Consider the following 18563-nt stretch of genomic DNA (forward strand, 5'->3'; position numbering starts at 1 on the left):
TCCTTCACATATCCAAGATCCTGGGAATGCAAGACCCTGACTCCTGCCTGGCCCATCCTGCTGGGACCCCCTCCTTACTCCCTGTGCCTTCTTGAGCCACTCGATGATAAGAGCTGGATCCCAGTACCTTGGAAGACAGCTCCAGGCTGTAGTAGAAAGAGGAATGCTTAGGGATCATGTGAGAGAGCCCCAGAACTTCTCATAGCCTTTTCCCTGAGGACTCTGGAGCAACCAGTCTTTGGGCAACTAGGCACCCACCAGGTCTCCTTTAGTAGTGGCTACTTCAGCTCTGTTTCCTATGTTCTATCCTCACACCCACTTTGTTCTACTGTCTCTCAGTCTTCTAACACTCTCCTTCCCATCTTCTGCTGGTCCTATGACCTGGCTGAGACCACCATCTTCCTTATATCCCTTTACCCCCAGCTCTGGAGGTATTCCTGGGGCATGCTCTGGACCCTCAGCTACTACCTCTCAAGGGGAAGCATATGAAAGTCAGAGGAGGAAAGAGGGAAGAAGGGACCCATGCAGATCCGAGGAAGTCAAGACACAGCTGGTGTCTGGCTGCCATGTTCTGCCATGCAGTCTTGGGACTCTCTCCGAACAGCCCCTGAGCCATTCCATCTGCCTTGCCATTTTCTTATCCTTGCATGGTTTAGTTCCAAAAAATCTCACACCTCCCCTGGGTTGAAGAAGAAGAACAAAGAAATTGCCAACCAAGTGCTGCTAGAGGAACACAGGAAGCTGGGGCCCATGACCTTTGCTGAATACAGCGTGCTCATCTGCTTCCTCCTGCTCATCTTCCTGTGGTTTTCCCGCGACCCCGGCTTCATGCCTGGCTGGATGTCCATCGCCTGGATTGAAGGAAAGACCAAGTAAGTTGATTGTATGGAAGAAAGCCTTGTCTTTGGACAATGTGTCTAAACAACACTGTTCTCAGCAACAGGCCAGAGAGGAGGGTGTAAGCTGGGCCCTGTGCTCTGCAGCTAGGCTTAGAGAATGCTCCATGACCTTCAGGGCTCATTTGTTTCCTGTCAGTCTCCATGATGAAATAGCAGGTGCTATTTGTTTTGGCAGCTCTCTTGTCTTCTGCTGAAAATGCCCAGTGAACAGGGTGGCCAGAGCCCTGGTACAGTTTATTGGGCTGAGTGTGGGTCCCTTAGAGCTCTGGACTCTGCCATCTTCCTTTCTTATCTTTCTTCAGAACCCATCCAAGATGCATCACAGTTCTTAGAAACTTGGTTGTTGGGGTGTATGTATGTGTGTGTGTGTGTGTGGGGGGGGTAATATGTGGTTTCTCTCCTGGCTCTGATGCAGTCACCATGGAAGAAAGGTTGAGGAACTTGTCTGTCCTAGAAAAGGCAGGAGATGTGGGTTGGGGAGGTAGCTGCCTGTAACCAGCTACTCCATTTTGGTCTACGTGGCTTAGCATCAGAATCCTTGGGTGTCCAGTGAGTCCAGAATTCTAAAGAACCTGAAGAAATCACCAAGCTCACCCATGGAACAATACAGGGAGAAATGGGCTGCTGCTGGGAGTCACTCAAAGTTGATGGCCAAGAATGTCAGGGTCTTTAATTATAACCGGGACTCAGTCTCCCACCTCATCTTGATCTTGGCTTTGAGGCCTCTACTTTTCATACCTAACAGAACCTGTTTCTTCCTGATAGAGCATGTGGGAAGGTAGGACAAGTTTGTTGATTTACTATCACTAAGTTCCCATGTGCTTGTCCCTGCATAGATACGCCACTGATGCCACGGTGGCCGTGTTTGTGGCCATCTTGCTTTTCATTGTACCTTCACAGAAGCCCAAGTTCAACTTCCGCAACCAGACCGAGGAAGGTAAGGCTTCTGTCGTGGAATTCCAGCCAATACCATTGGGGTCCTGAGAGCAAGGGATCCCCATGGGATGGTCACTGGGTCTAGGGGACAGAGAATCTCGTTCTACTGAACAGGACAAGACATTACAAAGCTTAGGGGGATGGATTTTTAAGCTTCCAGGGTCTGGAGCAAAGTCTCTTCTCTTTTCCTCTTTAAACATTTGAAATCTTATTTATAAATCACAACAGAGACAAGAAGTGTTTCAAATTTCCCATAATGGCATCAACATTTTTTCTCCCTTTCTGTCTTTGTAATATGCGTATATATTAGAAAGTTATCAGCCAAGTACACACAGCTTGAATCCTATTTCTTTGCTGCTTTGTGGCTTTTTTAGAAACATGACTTGGGATTTCACATTTCCTACCATACTATATCCATTAATACTTTCTCTAACAGCATTCTATCACATTCAGGAGCCATAACCATTCTACTATGGAAATTTTTGGCTATTTAAATTTTTCCTTTAAATTTTTTTGTGGGTGTTTTTGAGATCAAATGTCTTATAGTCCCAGCTGACCTGGAAGTTGATATGTAGACCAGGCTGGCCTCAAGCTCACAGAGATCCACCTGCCTCTGCCTCCCAAATGCTGGGATTAAAGGCATGTGCCACCACACTTGGCTTAAGCCTGCTTTCTACGTTTAAAGATTTTATTTACCTTTATTCTGTGCATGAGTGTTTTACCTGCATACATATGTGCAGTGCCCATGGAAGTCAGAAGAGGGTGCTGAAACTTGAGGAAGAACTGGAGTTGTGAACTAACACATGGGTGCTACGAAGCAAATTCAGGTTACCCTGCAAGGGTGGCAATTACTCTTAAGTGCTAAGCCATCTCTCCATCTCCTTTCCTGTTTTGGGACAGGTCTGAAAGTGGCTAAGGTAAAGGATGAGCTAGAAGTCCTGATCTACCTACTTCCACTTTGCAATGGCTGGGATTGATATATATTACAAGCCTGTGTACCTCCACCACCCCATTTTAGGAGATGCTGTGAATCGAACCTCTAAGCATGCCTCTAAGCATGCCAGACTGGTGTTCTACCCAGTGAGCTACATTCATAACAGTAGAACAAGAAACAGAAAGCAGGCTAGAGCCGGGTGTGGTGGCACATGCCTTTAATCCCAGCATTCGGGAGGCAGAGGCAGGTGGATCTCTGCGAGTTCGAGGCCAGCCTGATCTACATAGTGAGTTCCAGGCCAGCTGGGGCTGCAGTCTGGGGTTGTTGAAAGAAGACCCTGTCTCAAATAACAAGAAAGAAAAGGAGAGGAGGGAGGGAGGGAGGGAGGGAAGAACACAAATTTGGGTTCAATTCACGAACACTGTCAGCAACCCCAAAGTCCCATAACAGCCCCTTCAAGTCACTACCCCTCTCCCAAAGTGGCCATGTTCCTGATCCCTCACATAGTGATTTCCAGGCCAGCTGTGGCTACAGCGAAACTCTGTCTCAAAAAACAACAACAACAAAAAAGCTTTTAAATTACATTTATTTATTTGTGTGTTTGTGTGTATGTGCACATGTATATGTGCCATGGTACATGTATGGAGGTCAGAGGAAAACTCTCAGGAGTTAGTTCTCTCCTTCCATAGTGTGGGTCCTAGCGATTGAACTCAGGCCATTAGGCTTGGTGGTAAATGCCTTTACCTGCTGAACCATCTGGTCCACTCTGAATTTTTCATAACTATAAATTACTTTTTTAATTTTGGGAATTTTTGTGTGTTTTTAAATTTTATTTTTATTGAATTTTTGTGATTTTCATACAATATACTTTAATGTTATTTAGATCCACTCCCTTCCTTGTCTGTACCTCCACCTACTGCCCATTCCCTGCCCAATACAGAGTACTCTCTTATATATATAATAAGGCCTATAGAATCTGATTTGTGTCCCCAGATGTCCTTCAGTGTGTGTCCATCTACTGGGCACACCAAAAGCCCCATCCCTATAAGACACGCTCTCTCCCCCTCCCAGCAGCCATCAATTGCCAAAAGTTCCTTAAGTTGGGTTGGGATTTCTTACCCACTTCCCCATGTCCATTCTAGAATTCTGTCTAGTTTGAGCTTGCATAGGACTTGTGCATGCTGTCACCATTGATGTGAGTTCATATGAGTAACTTTCTAGCTGTCTAGCTGTCCTTGTGGTCATCCACCCCCTCTGACTCTTATAATATTTCTGCCTCCTATTCCACAATGATCCCTGAGCCTCGGGAGGCAGAGGATTGAAATAGCTGTCCTATTCAGGGATAAGTACCCTGCGGCCTCTTGTCCTCTGCACATTGGCCAATTGTGGGTTTCTGTGTTAATGACTACCTGCTGCATAAAGGAACTTCTCTGGTGAGAGTTGAGAGATGCATTAATCCTATGTGTAGAGGTTACATTGAAGATGTGTCATTTAGGGTCAAGCGGTCTCACAGACACTTATTCTCCTCATTTGACCAGTTCTGGGACTCGTAATAGTCTCCATCTGTCATAAAAAGAAGCTTCTTTGATGAAAGGTACACTTGTCTGTAAATATGAGGATGCATATTTAGAATGAAGTAAGAAATTGCATTTGTCTAAGGATTTGACAAAATGGGTTTTTCTCTAGGCTCTATGATCTCTCCAGCCATATGTATTTCGCTATATTCATAGTACCACACATGAATTCCCTCCCATTGAGTGGGCCTTAATTCCAATTAGATAGCTGTTGATTACCCCCAAGATAAAAGTACCACTATTGTACCAACAGGGATAGTTTGCTGGGCCAATCATTGCTGTTTTTCAGGCTTTATAGCTAGCTGGGTAGGACCATTGATTGATTTTCTCCCTTGATAGTTTTTATATTATAGTCTGATACCATGGGAGTAGTCTTCAGGAAGGAGATTTCTTGGTCAGTTCCAGCTCCATTTCTCCAAGTTCTGTGTCTGAAGTATGTCTTGTTTTCAGCAGTAGGGTCTTAGCCTTCAAGTTCTGGGAGGCAGTCAAGGACTGTGACAATAGCCTGTGTTATTTTGAGAGTCTCTTGGACTACCAATAGCTTGAGGGGAGGTTTCCTCTACCTGGCACTTGTTTTTTGTTATGTAGCCTTCAGGTATACACATGCACTCGTATATTTATTGTATGTGTATTTTTCAATAGTGCTTTGAACTAATACTTTTCCCTCTGTTTTTTTATACCACCTAAGCATTATTTCTCTCTCCTCTCATCCCCCGTATAACCTTCCCTACTCCCTCCCCAGTTAAAATACCCCCATTTTCCTCTTGATAACACCCGTCTCCTATTATCCATTTCTCAAGCTCCTTTGTCCCATTTTACCTTTCCATTTTCTTGGCTCCTGTGGTTACATCAAGATATACACTCACATCTAAGACTTTGGAGCTAAGATCCACAATGAAAGAGAACACAGGTCACTTATTTTTCTGAGTCTGTGCTACTTAGTATAACAGTTTCTAGTTCAATCCATTCACCTGCACATTTCATGATTTCGCTTTTTTTTTTTTTACCACTGAGTAGAACTCCATTGTGTAAATGGACCACATTTTCATTATTCATTTGTCAGTTGAGAGACATTTAGGTTGTTTCTATTTCTTAGCTACTGTGAAAAGAACAGCAACAAAAATGGATGTCTACAGTAGGATGAGTCCATTGGGTATATGCCAAGGAGTGATATGACTGGATCATATGGTAGATTTATTTTTAGTTTTTAAAGAGTTCTCCATACTGATTTCCATAGTGGTTGTTGTACCAGTTTGCAATCTCACTAACAGTGGAAGAGGCTTCCCCTTTCCCTGCATCTATGCCAGCCTTTGGTGCCATTTGTTCTCTAAATTACTTTTTAACAGTTTTTACTTTGAAAGTGTTTCTGCTTTAGCAGTGTTGTTGCCATGGTGGAGGAATAGGGATGCCTCAAAATGTCTCAGTAGTTTTTTAAACGTATGACCAGAGGCTGGAGAGATAGCTCAGTAGTTAAGAGCACTGGCTGCTCTTGCAGAGGACACAGGATCGATTCTAGCAATCACATGGCAGCTAACAACTGTCTGTAACTCCACTTCCAGGGGATCCAACACCATCTTCTGACCTACGTGGGCATTACATGACACAGTTGCACTTAAATGCATGCAGACAATACACTCATACACATAAAAAATATTTTAAATGTACGATCAAGTTATTTTTCAAAAAGATGGTTCTGATTTACAGTGCCGTCAGCTGAGCAGATAACCAAATCATCCACAGCAATACACACAGTAATTATTGTAAATTTTAGCTAATACACAGGTATGGACTAGTATCTTATTTTCTTTATTGGCCTTATTTCCCCTGATCATGTCTCTCTTAATGTTGTGCATGCACTCGTGTGCACGTGTATGCTTTTTCTTTACAGAATGGAAAGCTCCGTTCTATCCCCCAGCACTTCTGAATTGGAAGGTCACCCAGGAAAAAGTGCCTTGGGGTGTCGTGATACTCCTGGGGGGTGGATTTGCTGTGGCAAAAGGATGCGAGGTAAAGTTTCCAGCTGTGGGTGACTCTCGGATTCTGCCAAGAGGTGGCAAATGTCACCATAGCCAGCCCCTCTTCCATCTCTGGGCTGTATGTCTCCACCATAGAACTGTATACTGTTTGAGGACAGGACTCTCTTGTGACGGACAGTATCCTGAAGTGGGAAATCAGGGATGAGTGGATGAGTGGCCTGAATAGGATGCTGCAGCCCTCTTTGAGATCTGGTGATGACTCTGCTTTGATGAATCCTAGGGCAGTCTTTCTTTTGCGTCCTCATGAGTATTTTCACCATGTCCTCTGGTTCCTTTACTTGCTGAATGCCTTGTTGATGTGGTTTTCTCTAGCTAAGTATATAGCAGCACAGGAGAAGAGCAGCTTTTATGGGAAAATGTAGCTTTCGTTAGCTCTGGGGTAGGATGAGCTAGCTTGCTCCTGCTGTCCTCCATCTGTCCACTCCATCCCCATTCTTCCTTTCCTCCCCATTCTTTCCCTTCCTCCTTTCTGTCCATTCCATCCCACTCATCCAACTTTTCTCCCATCTTCTTTCCTTCTTTCTCGTCTTCCTCCTCCCTCCCTTCCTCCATCCCTTCCTTCCTCCCTTCCCTCCTTCTTCCATTGCTTCTTCCTTCTCCCCTTCCATCCTCTTCCTTCTTTCTTGTCCATCCATTCTACCCATGCATCCAACTCATCCATCCAGGAATGGAAGGTAATAGATATACTTGTTCTATACTGTGTTTATTGTTTACTCTGCATCTAGGACAGAGCCTGGTACATAGTGGATACATGCATACTATTTCTTTAGTGCTGGGGATCAAGACCAGAGCCTTATACACATGAAGCACTCTGCCATTGAACTGTATCCCTGGCCTAATATATATTTTTCCAGATGAACAAATATATACATCTAATCACCTCTCCATCATTCATCTGTTCACTAATTCATCTCTCCATCTATTATTTTTTTTACTCATTCTTAGTATGTCCCTATGTTAGGCCAGGCACAGAGGTTATAGTCTGATTTTGAGGACTTTGCAGTGTGGGGACAGAGACATGTCTGTGTGAGTCTTTTGGAAAGAAGTGACACATGAGCAAGGGAAAGCAGGAGGCACTTGGCTGAAGCAGGGAGGTTGGAAAGGCCAGTAGAAGCCATCTCGCTGAGGGTCTGGATTCAGGATAGCAGGTGTGGCTTTAATTCTGAAGACAGAGGGGAACAGCCAGATGGTGGAAGCCAGGGAGTGACTTGGTCAGATGTGCACTTGAGAGCAGCCATCCTGATGTTTAGAGTGGAGCCTGCAGCTGGCAGGGCTAGATAAGAACTAGTGGGTGTCCTGTAGTCTTCATCCACTCCATCTCTGAACTTGGCCATTTCTCCTTGACACCTTCCCTACCATTTTGGCCTCAAGATACCTCTTTATCCTGCCTTCGTTGTTCCATTATCCCTGCTTGGCCTTTTTTTCCTGGGCCTTCTTTTGTTTTCCATTATACACCGCTCTGCCCTTGGCCTCTTATCTGTCCACTTTTTCTTCCCTGGACAACTTCTAATCATCCTATCTCTAGCTCCAAGGCTAAGTCCTCAAGGCTAAATATTTCTCCTGAACTTCAAAAAATATTGGGGTCTAAGGGGAGAAGATGGATGAAAGACAACTGGGGTGACTTTTGACTGGATGGGTATCAGGAATGAGTGGGACAGAGCCCCGCCAGTGTTATTCCCAGCAGGAGGGGAGGGTGAGGCCGTTCACACTGGGGATCCCAGAGTCATGGCTGAAGAGGAGGAATTCAGATTGGAACATGTTGATCCTGTTGTGCTCATGGGACATCTGGGTGGAATTTCCAGATGACATATGATATTTAAATCTAGATAATAATCTGCTGAGCCATAAGCTTTAGGAGCCAGAAGAGTGGGGATAAGAATGAAAATTTGTTTGGATGGATAGGATCACGTATGGAATGTGCACAAAAAAGAAAGATTTGGAAGCCAGGGTGGGCTGAGCTCCTCCAGTCCTGGAGGAGCTGTAAGCTAGAAGCCCTGAAATGATGGTCTCCTGTGCTTCCCAGACCTCAGGGCTCTCTGAGTGGATGGCGAAGCAAATGGAACCCTTGAGCTCAGTGAGCCCGGCTGCCATCTCCTTGATCTTGACCTGTCTTGTTGCTGCGGCCACTGAGTGCACAAGTAACGTGGCCACCACCACCCTGTTCTTGCCCATCTTTGCCTCCATGGTAAGTAACTCGACTAGGAAAAGGAGGAACATTTTGTGGGGAGCTGTGAACCTATGATGGTCTCCCTAGTTCTCTAGAGAGGCAGTAAAGTCAGGATCCAGAGCCTGGCCAGGCTTGAAGACCCAGATCTGGCCCCAACTCTGATGTGGACATGTACACCTTATTTGACCCTGGTCTTGAAGCCCTCCCTCACTGCTTTGCCACCTCTTCTTTGTGTCCCCATCATTGACTAAAGCACAAAACATGGACCAGGTGCTCAAACTTTATTGCATCAGTGGGCCGGATGGTGCAGGATACTAAGGCAGGATTGCTGCAGGTTTAAGGCCAGACTGAGCTACAGAGTGAGTTCAAGGTTAGCGAGGGCAACTTAGTGAAGACGCTGTCTCAACATTTAAAAGTAAAAAGAGGACTGGAGCTATAACACAGTGGTAGGATACTTTCATGGCATGTACAAGGCCCTGGGTTCCATTCCAAATAATACAAACACACACACACACACACACACACACACACACACACACTATTGTATTGGTGTATCTAATTGGATTCTTTTTCAAACTGGGTAGAGAGGATACAGATCACTGACAGAGACTCCAGAAAGAAGCTTGGGGGATGTGGGGCTTGGGAATAGGAGAATTGGACAGGGCTTTCTGGGAAGATGGGCAGTAGCCATACGTGAAAACTCTCAGGAGCCCAGGGGAGAGGCAGGGCTCACTGGGATCTGAGCCAGAGAGTAAGTAGTTGGTGCAGGAAGAGCTGCTGAGTGATGCTCCAGCATTTCATTCTATGGCAAGCTCAGTTGTGATCTGGAATTAAGGAGAAAGCAGACTCTGTAGGAAAATTGGCTGTTGCCTGTTATGGTCCCTTGTCTTCACCAAAGGTAGTACCAACCTCAGGGGGTTCAGGAGAGCCTGGGCTTGGAGTCAGAAGACCTAAGCTCTCCTCATACAGAGGTTTGCTGAGGGTCCCTAAAACAGATGAGGGCACAGAGAGTCTCCACAAGGGATCCTCCACAGCCTGCCCTGGAGAGGAGCAGGGGAAAAGGCTGTGGCTATTCTGAGCTGGGAGACTGACTTACAAAGGACCTGAAGCTGATAAATTTCCATCTGTGTAGTCTGGGCGTTCAGTGCAAAGAAAGCAAACCTGGGTGGTTTTTCCTTCCATTCTTAAGGAAGATGAAAGTGTTAAAAATAGCAAGGTGGCTGGCTGTCTCCTCATCCCATAAGCAGGTTGTCCAGGAAGAAGTTGAGGAAGAACAGGAAGAGGAGGTGGGGGGACAACAAAGAGGAGAATGAGGAATAGAGGGGTGGAGAGAGGAGAAAAAAGAGGACAGAGAGGAGGAGGAAGGGAGGAGAGGCAGCAGAAGAGGAGCAGGGGTCTTTTGGTGCTAGGCATATAACGGGGATGCTCCTCTCCTAGGCAAAGGTTTTACCACTTCCTGTGAGCCCTGTGAGCACCAATAGCCCCAGCCAGGCAAACAGACATAGATCTTAACCAAAGAGGGTGACTGGGTCTTTTGAAAACAAGCTCTTTTAGAACCAAAATTCTGAGAAAAATTGCCCAGAACTACCTTTAAGGCTCCTCATGTGCCTTCCTTGGCACCCATTTGTGGAAAGTGAAAGGTGGTGGGCATCCAGCTGGGTCACACGTCAGGTGGTGCCCCAAACCAGGGAGAATAATGATGGAGAAGAAGCCAAGGAACAGCCTGGCCCTGCCTGGGACCGCTCAACTGCTTCCAGAGGGTGTGGACCTTGGTGCAACCTTTTCACAGGGCTGTCTACCTTAAACATGAAACTATGGCAGTTTCATGTCTGGGACTATATATTAGGAAAATAGCCAGAGATGCCTATTGCATATATTATAATGATATGCAGATGGATGTTTTCATTATAAAGATATATCCATAATAATAGGGGGTAAAATAAATGCTTTTAATTTATAAAATGTAATACTATCAGGTCATTAAAATCATTTTGCAGAATATTTAATAAAACAGGAACATGTTCATCCTATGATTATCTCAAATTGAAGATGCAATATATATACACGGCTAAAAAATGTCTAACAATACAGAGAATTATACAGACCCTAATCCTCCAGCCTCTTCCCTAGGAACAACTTCTGCTATTAGTTTCTTAGGCTTCTTTCTATATATAGTACACACACACGCACACACAGAGACTCTTTTCAGACACATGGGATGATTCTATATGGACATGTTATGCACCTTCATTTTTTTTTCTTTTGAATCTCATTACAAGTTTTGGAAACCTTTCTATATTGGCACATAAAACCTGCCCTAGTTCTTCACAGCTATGTTCCATTTCATGGTTTGTGTATACCATCCTGCTGCCCATGGCATGAGTCATTTTTCTGTGTTTTGATGTTACATTATTTCAGTGAGATCTCTGTACATGTGTTTGCACATGTAAATGTGCATGATTAAGATTCTTTTTTGACAGGATCTCCCTAGCCCCAGCCTACCTGGAACTCACTATGTAGATCAGGATGGCCTCGATCTCACAGAGAGCCACCTGTCTCTGCCTCCCAAGTGCTGGGATTAACAGTGTGTGCCACCATGCCCAGATAAGATTTCTTTTGATGTAAAATTATATAATTTGTTCATTCATTAAATATCTAGCAAGGGCCAACTCTGTGCTAATAAATGCAGCTGAATTTTAAAATGTAGAATGAGAAAGGTAAATACCAGATTTACAATGCAAAATAATTCCACATGTATATTAAAACATACATCCAGCACTTGGGAGGCAGAGGCAGATGTATTTCTGTGAACTCAAGGCCAGCCTGGTCTACTCAGCAAGTTCCAGACCAGCCAGGACTGTGTAGTGAGACCCTGTCTCAAAAAGAGAAAGAAAGACAAAAAGAAAGGAAGGGAAAGAGGGAAAGAGAAAGAGAGAGAGAGAAAGAAAGGAGAGAGAAAGAGAAAGAGAGAGAGCTATCAAAAACACATCCATGGAAACATGTACAGGTAAGAACGTGTGACTCATGGCTCCTGCCCCAGTTTGGGCTCTGGCATATAGCAAGTGCCCAAGAAATCTATGTAGACTAAATTGAAAGAGCCCAGAAAGGCCTCCCATGGGAAGTGTCCTCTGAGCTCAGCCTTCCATGCTCAGTAGTTATGCAGCAAAAGACAGAAGGACTAGCCAGATTTATGTGCATGTTGGAATGTACCGTTGGCCTTAGGGAAAGCTTCTAAATTATGGCTTGGGAACCTCTGTGTTTTCTGTGCTATGAGCTACAGTGTTGTGTTCCCCCCACCCAGTCTCGTTCCATTGGCATCCATCCGTTGTACGTCATGATCCCATGCACGCTGAGTGCATCCCTTGCCTTCATGTTGCCTGTCGCCACCCCGCCTAATGCCATCGTGTTTGCCTACGGACACCTGAAGGTTTCTGACATGGTAATGACCCTTTTTATTTACTTCTATCAGGTTTTGATGCTATTGGTATGAGGACTGTCCCATTTATGGGTGATATGTGGATATCACGTGGGGATGGGGTGGTGGCTCAGTGGATAAAGTGCTTGCTATGTAAGCATGGGGACCCAAGTTTGGACCCTTGGAACCCACATACAAACCAGGCATGGTGGTACACGCCTGTAAGCCCAGGGCTGGGGTGATGAAAAGAGGAGAATCTTGGGGACTTGCTGGCTAGCCAGTCCAGCTGCATCCATGAACTTCCGTATCTCAACATAATAAAATAAAATAATAATAATAATAATAATAATAATAATGCAGAGAGCTATAGAGGAAGAGACTCAACATTGACCTCTGGCCTCCACATGTAAGCATGAGTGTGCACAGTTGCACAAGCACCTGCACACGCACAGCAAAAAAAAACAAAAGGATTTTGTGTGATTTAAGAATTCCACAGAACATCCAGACCTGCATTTATCATTTGTGTATGTGGTGCAGCTTTTTTTTCTTTATAGAAATGATACCACATTTCATAGGCTGTTCTGTTTCCGTGGAGGGTGCTAGAATATTCCACCTGGAGAAACCTGTATGGGCACAAGGGATAGAATGAGGCCCCCACATGGCAGTAGAATTCACAACTGACAAGAACCCTGAGGATAGTCAGGAGGGACACAGATTAGACTTCTGAAGACAATCAAGAAAGCCTCTGGAGGTATCTGAAGAGGTGGACACATGATGGGGAGGCTGCTGCCTGGGAGTCGGTGACACCTTGGAAGCAAACACAGAGCTTTTCATGTCTGATTTGGCTTTCTCACTGCTGATGGGAGAAGGGCAGCCCTACAGTTCTGGATTGGGGATGAAGTGAGAGGGTGAATTGGGGAAACCAGAAACAAAGGTCCTATCTCAGACCAGTTAGTCATCAGTGGTCTCAGAACCTCTGCCAGGTGACTCTGGGGCTCCACAAACATTTCCACCAAACACTTCGATCCCAGAAATCACATGCTGCAAATTTGATTCTGATCCCCAGCAAAAAGTCCATGCTGGGGTGTTAGAATCATGGTTCATGAGCATTAGGAAAGAATGTAGAGCTATGGGAGGGTCAAAGGGTTGGCTGCTGCCTCACATCTGCTTGCTCAGGTTGCTTTCCCATCTGTGCTGAGTCCTTCCTGGGGATTGTTCAGTGATAATGACAGTTAATGGACATGAGTTGCTTCATTTGGGGACAGGGGAGCCCAGATCACAGGGACATAAGGCCCAACCAACTGGTTTTCTATCTCTCCAAGAGGACTGGCTCCCAGTGTCCCATCTGCCCTTGTTCTGAAATGTGGCAGACCCATGGTTGCTGACTGATTCTGTTTTTATTTTCTAGATGAAGGCGGGACTCATGATGAATGTCATTGGCATCTCCTGTGTGTTTCTGTCAGTCAACACCTGGGGACAATCCATGTTTAGCTTGGATACTTTTCCTGACTGGGCTAATTCGACAGTTAAGACTTAGAAAGAGCCACAAGACTATATGCATGCCCCCTACCCTTCTGAGAACTATGAACCTTCTGACACACCTTGCACAAAGCATTGGGGCTCACACCCCAATGTGACCCAATAATGCCAACACCCCAAGAAGACCTAGCCAACTAGCTACCTTCCCCAGGGTTCAGATGCAGAGATAGTGATGGGCGAATGGAAGATAGGCTCAGAAGTGAAGGGAGCCTCTTTCAGAGGCTATAAGGCCTAGTTTTCCTTGACCTTGTCATCTCCTCTGGGGTAGGCAGAAAACAAAGGAACCAGGACTCAGGATCCTGTACTACCTGACTTTGAAAAGCCATTCTTATGGCCCCATACTAAACTCTGGTCCTCACCTACTTAGTCCTAAGATGTCCACATGAGGACCAGATCCCTAGGTTGGGAGCTGAGAAAATAACTTGCCAGCCCCCGTGCCTCTTCTGGCTGCCCCAGATCATCTGTCACTCTGAAGGGGACTTCCCAGATAGGATAAGATGTCTTATCTTGGGCAGCTTCCCACTGCTGGAGTGTGAGTAGGAGTCAGGGCCTCCCAGAGACTCAGACCCTTGTATGGTGCCATCTCCAAAGGCTGAGCAACTTGAGGTGTTAACATCATATCCCTGCCTTCTGCTTACATCTCACCCTTGGTTGACCTGTCCTCTCTGTATCTCATTTCATATTAACTAACAATTTGAACCCCTTTCCCAGCTGTCCAGTGACCTTCCATCAGTCTTCCAGTGAGTGACCATCCCTCTGTTGTCTGGGCCAGCTCTGCTCAGTTCCCTGGCTGGGACCTCCCAAGACATTCTCTGTTTTCCTAGGGAGCTCGGTTTGGCTCTTCTGGAAGATGCTTTTCCTGCCAACCTCACATGGCTGGGATCACACTCCAAGGATGGGCAGTGATGTCTCTTTGGGGGTTAGTGGGCTGTCTGGATGTTCCCTCAGCGAGACCCAGAGTAGACTCAGCAGCTCATTTCCAATGGCCAGACCACTGCACAGGGTGTCTGTCCTGCTGTAGTTTGTGCTCCTCTGGAACGCCTTCCCTTGGTGGGTTGTGCATTGCAACCAGGCCTAGTGGCAATGGAGCATGGCCAAGAATAAGTGGTGCTTGTTGGTCCCTGAGCAGACAGAGCAAACCCACCTGGAGATCCAAGGAATGACTTCAGCGTGGCTGCGGGAACCCACAAGACCCCCCACATGAGAGGGAGATGGAAGAGGAAGCTCTCCCTTGTTCCCCAGTGACACTGTGCCCCTGCTTGTATTCCTCTGGAAAGAAGCAGTGACAGGTAAATAAGGTCCATGGATGGCAATTTTCTGGACAGGAGACAGTTTGGGGACCCAAGAAATCCCCATCAAAGACCAAATGTGTGCCTGGTTCCTTGGGAGGGATGACTCCTGCCCGCACTGCTGAGGGCTTGCTCTTGTCAAATACTGTCAGCTATGGAAAGTTCCAGTATGCTAACTGGTCTCTGATTTTGTGCCTTGTAGGGGAAACGGGGAGTTAGATGAATAAAGAATTACTCTATTTACCTCCTGAATGTCTGGCCTTCCCAGACCTTCCCATCCACCAGTTATCTTAATCCATCTTTGAAATAACCCTGTGAGATGGGCAATGTCAGACTCCTCACTTGTCCTTGAAGAAAAACAAGGCTCAGCGTAGCCAAGGGCTGAGTTCTAAGTCCCACATCCAATTAGTAGCAGTTCTGGTACCAGTAAAGAGAGGTCTCTAGCTTCCAACCCTCTAGCCATGAAAGGCCTTGACCTTATAGACCTTACTGGGAAAGGCGAATGGCTAAGAGCCGGCTCACTCCAAAGCCCTGCATGCCAGGGAAGATCACTAAACATAAGGTCTTTTTTTTTTTTTTTGCTTCTTCCAAGATGGACTCAGGACAGTGTTGAAGCAGACAGAGCTGGTCCTTTCCCTAAGACTCAACAGTTTCTGGAGAGAGTGTGATAGAAATGGCGACTTCCCCCATCCCCCAGCATCATGTGGATGGTCTCTTTGTTCCCTACCCATCTCACTGCTCTCCAAAGCCCCACTGTGACTGATGTCCTTGACTGCTGCTGGGTCTGGAGCTGATCACCATGAATGTGTCTAATAAGTCAATTACTCATCTCTATAGAATGGGCACATGCTTGATGCAGTGGACAATATCAGGGCAGCTGAGAGCATCCCAAGTGGGCACTGAAGATGTCTAGATTGGCCAGAGGGAAGGGAAGGATTTGGTGGGGTGGGTGGAGGACTCTAGTAGACACCATCTGGTTGAACTTTGAAAAGAAATTTCTGGAGAGTAGGACCCACCACAGAAGAGGCTAAGCTAACACTGTATCTGTGTGACATCTCTTGCAATTGAGTGGAGGTGCACACTAACATGCATGACTTGTGTTCACCTAGAACACTCTGGACTGCAAATAACAGAAACTCCAACAGACGATGCCTTAGCTGCAGAGCCCTTTAATGTTTACTCAATGGAGATGTGGAAGTAGGATGGCCCAGCAGCTCACTGAGGCCATCAAAGGCTTGGGCTCCACAGCCTATTCTGCCATCCTCAGGGAATCACACTTTTGCCCTCCCGCTGGAGTCTCAGGTCACATATACATCTGTGTTCCTCCCAAGAAGGAAGAAAGGGTGCAGGCAGGGGACTTGATCGTGCCAAAGTCCGTCTTTATCTTTCATTAGGGAAAACATACCCTTCCTTCCTTGGAAGCCCATGGAGACTCCACTTTGTGTTCTGTTGGCACTTAGTCATGTACCCATGCTTAGACCAATCACTGATAGAAGAGACTGGGGATTCCATTGAAATACCATGAAACAGAGTAAGACTCACTTCCTAGGGTGGGGAATTGGCCTGTTTTCTGAAATCAAAAGATTTTCATCCACTTAAAAAAAAAATCTGGCTTCTAGGAAGAAAAAAGGCAAGGTGTTGGTGGGGACAAGGTAACTGCTGCTGGAGACCATTGAAGTGTCTGATGTCACCTCTCCAGGCCATCTGACTGGTTTCATCTCCAAGAAATTCAGCAGGAACATGTTGCTAAGGAGCAAGAAAGTAGGTAGCTGGTTGGTCAAAGAGCTTCAGTAATGTCTCCACTTCTGAAGGGCCAGGTATCTTATAAGGAGCCCAGTGAACCTGGGGCACTACAGTGTGAGCCATAGACCCAACTGGGTCCTGGCATCTGATACGGTAGAAGTCACTTGGCAGTGTGGCCTCAGTTTTCACTGTGAAAGGGCCAAGCTCCACGGTCTTTGAGGGACTTTCCTAGAGCTGGGGTAACCATTTCTTTGCTTGTACCAGTTATAGCTCTTCCTCAGCATTCCTGTCTGTACCCTCATGTAGTTTCAGAGCTTGTTCCACAGGATCACTCTGCTCCCATCTGGGGCTAACCCACTTGTAGGATTGTGCTCACCCAGAACACTTTGAACCGCAAATAACAGAAAACCCAGCAGCCAGTGCGTCACCTGCAGGTTCCTTTAATGCTTACTTAATGGAGGTATGGAGGTAAGGTGGTCGAGCAGCTCACTGAGACCACCAAAGGCTTGGGCTCCACAGTCTATTCTGTCATCCTCAGGGAATCACAATTTTGTCATCTTGGTCCTTTCCCCAGAATATATTTGTCTCTAATATTTTATATTGAGTTCCATTTTCTTAATAAGCAGACCAGGCATTTCGGCCCATGGTTAGCTGAACACAGATTTCTGACTAGTATTGCCCCCTTAATGAATTTGTCAGAGACTTAGGATTCCACAAGGATCCAGTCATTCCAAAGATCAAGGTTCTGGGCTCCCTGCCCTCTGATCCCAGAATTAGGAGGTCCCAAGGGCAGGGCATGGGACAGGTGAACTCTCTTCTCCTAACACCTCTTTCCTGAGCTAGACAGGCTTTGGCTCTAAATTTCAGGTAGAACATCAACTCACCAACATAGGGTCATCCTAGAAATGGACAAAGATGCTCTTGGTAAGTCTTGTGGGCTTGCTGTTGTTTGTAGAAATAAAGGCCCACTATTAAATTGTCTGGTGAGAACTACACACACTGTTCCATCTTAGTGCGTGGTCCCTTCTTCCTGTTCTCCCAAGTCCCACAGCATCTTAAAAACCTCCTCTTCCACCTTGTTAGGTTTCACTCTCATCACATTAAAAATCATCTCAACAGATAAATCTTCCAGATCACAGGAGGGAATTTTTACATTCTTCTATCAGAAGTGTGTCATGCCAAGCTAAAATCTTTGTAGGCTTTCAATTTCACATGATGTCCCAAGCCAGTCAGGACTCATGTGCTTAGGAGCTTGGAAGAAGGGGCTTCCCTGATCTCCCTGACCAAATGCCCCTCCTACTTTGGAACTCCAGGCTGCTCCCCTGCTTCCTGCTCTCGAGAGTAGAAAGAGGTTGGAATTCAACCTCAGAAGACCTTATTAGCCAATCAAGACTTTAAGCTAGGCCTCTAATTAATATGAGCATGCAATAAGAAATTGCAACAGGACAAAAAAAATGTGTCTTGGTGCTTTTCCTACTTCAGACCTTCAGTCGCCCACATTGTCTCTCCAAAGGCAAACGTCTGTCAACATTTGCTTACATAGCCTTCTAGAAGCATACAAGATTTTGCTTAAAAAATGCATTATGTCTGTATGCAGAGGGAAGCCTACGACAAGTGTATTCTGCCCTTGTTTCTACTCTTCCATTTCACACGATCATTTGTTGGGAGGTCATTTTATTTCAAGATATTTTAAGCTTGGCTAGTATTCTTTTTATTCAATAGCTAATTTTGTTTTTAATTAAGATAAAATTAAATTCTGTGGGTGGCACGATATTAAGTGTGGAGTCCAATGGTTTTGACAAAGGCATTTACCCTGTAGGCCACACCCTAATTCCATCACTCTCCTCTCAAAGAGATTTTCCTATCTCCTCTGGTAATCTGCTCTGCAGGCAGGTCGATTTCTGTCAGCAGGGATTGATTTTGGCTATTGAGCTTCATGGGAAGGGAGTTATATAGTTTATAATCTTGGGTCTGATTTATTTTGCTTAACAAAATACTTTTGAAACTCATTTCTGTTGCTGTGTATATCTG

At 45.6% G+C, this 18563-nt stretch overlaps 1 protein-coding gene across 1 annotated transcript in view; it reads left to right on the forward strand.

Moving 5' to 3' along the window:
• Slc13a5 (solute carrier family 13 member 5) overlaps positions 1-15032 on the forward strand; it is a 34359-nt gene extending 19327 nt beyond the window's left edge. The window contains exons 7-12 of the mRNA XM_008855648.2: positions 657-872; positions 1736-1836; positions 6232-6350; positions 8403-8564; positions 11848-11985; positions 13370-15032. Of these exons, the coding sequence (XP_008853870.1) occupies positions 657-872; positions 1736-1836; positions 6232-6350; positions 8403-8564; positions 11848-11985; positions 13370-13498 (865 nt within the window). The 3' untranslated portion in view covers positions 13499-15032. The remainder of the gene's footprint in view (positions 1-656; positions 873-1735; positions 1837-6231; positions 6351-8402; positions 8565-11847; positions 11986-13369) is intronic.
• The last annotated feature ends 3531 nt before the right edge of the window (positions 15033-18563 follow it).

Source organism: Nannospalax galili, unplaced genomic scaffold (assembly GCF_000622305.1).
Source record: "Nannospalax galili isolate Female #2095 unplaced genomic scaffold, S.galili_v1.0 scaffold888, whole genome shotgun sequence".
Classification (NCBI taxonomy): domain Eukaryota; kingdom Metazoa; phylum Chordata; class Mammalia; order Rodentia; family Spalacidae; genus Nannospalax; species Nannospalax galili.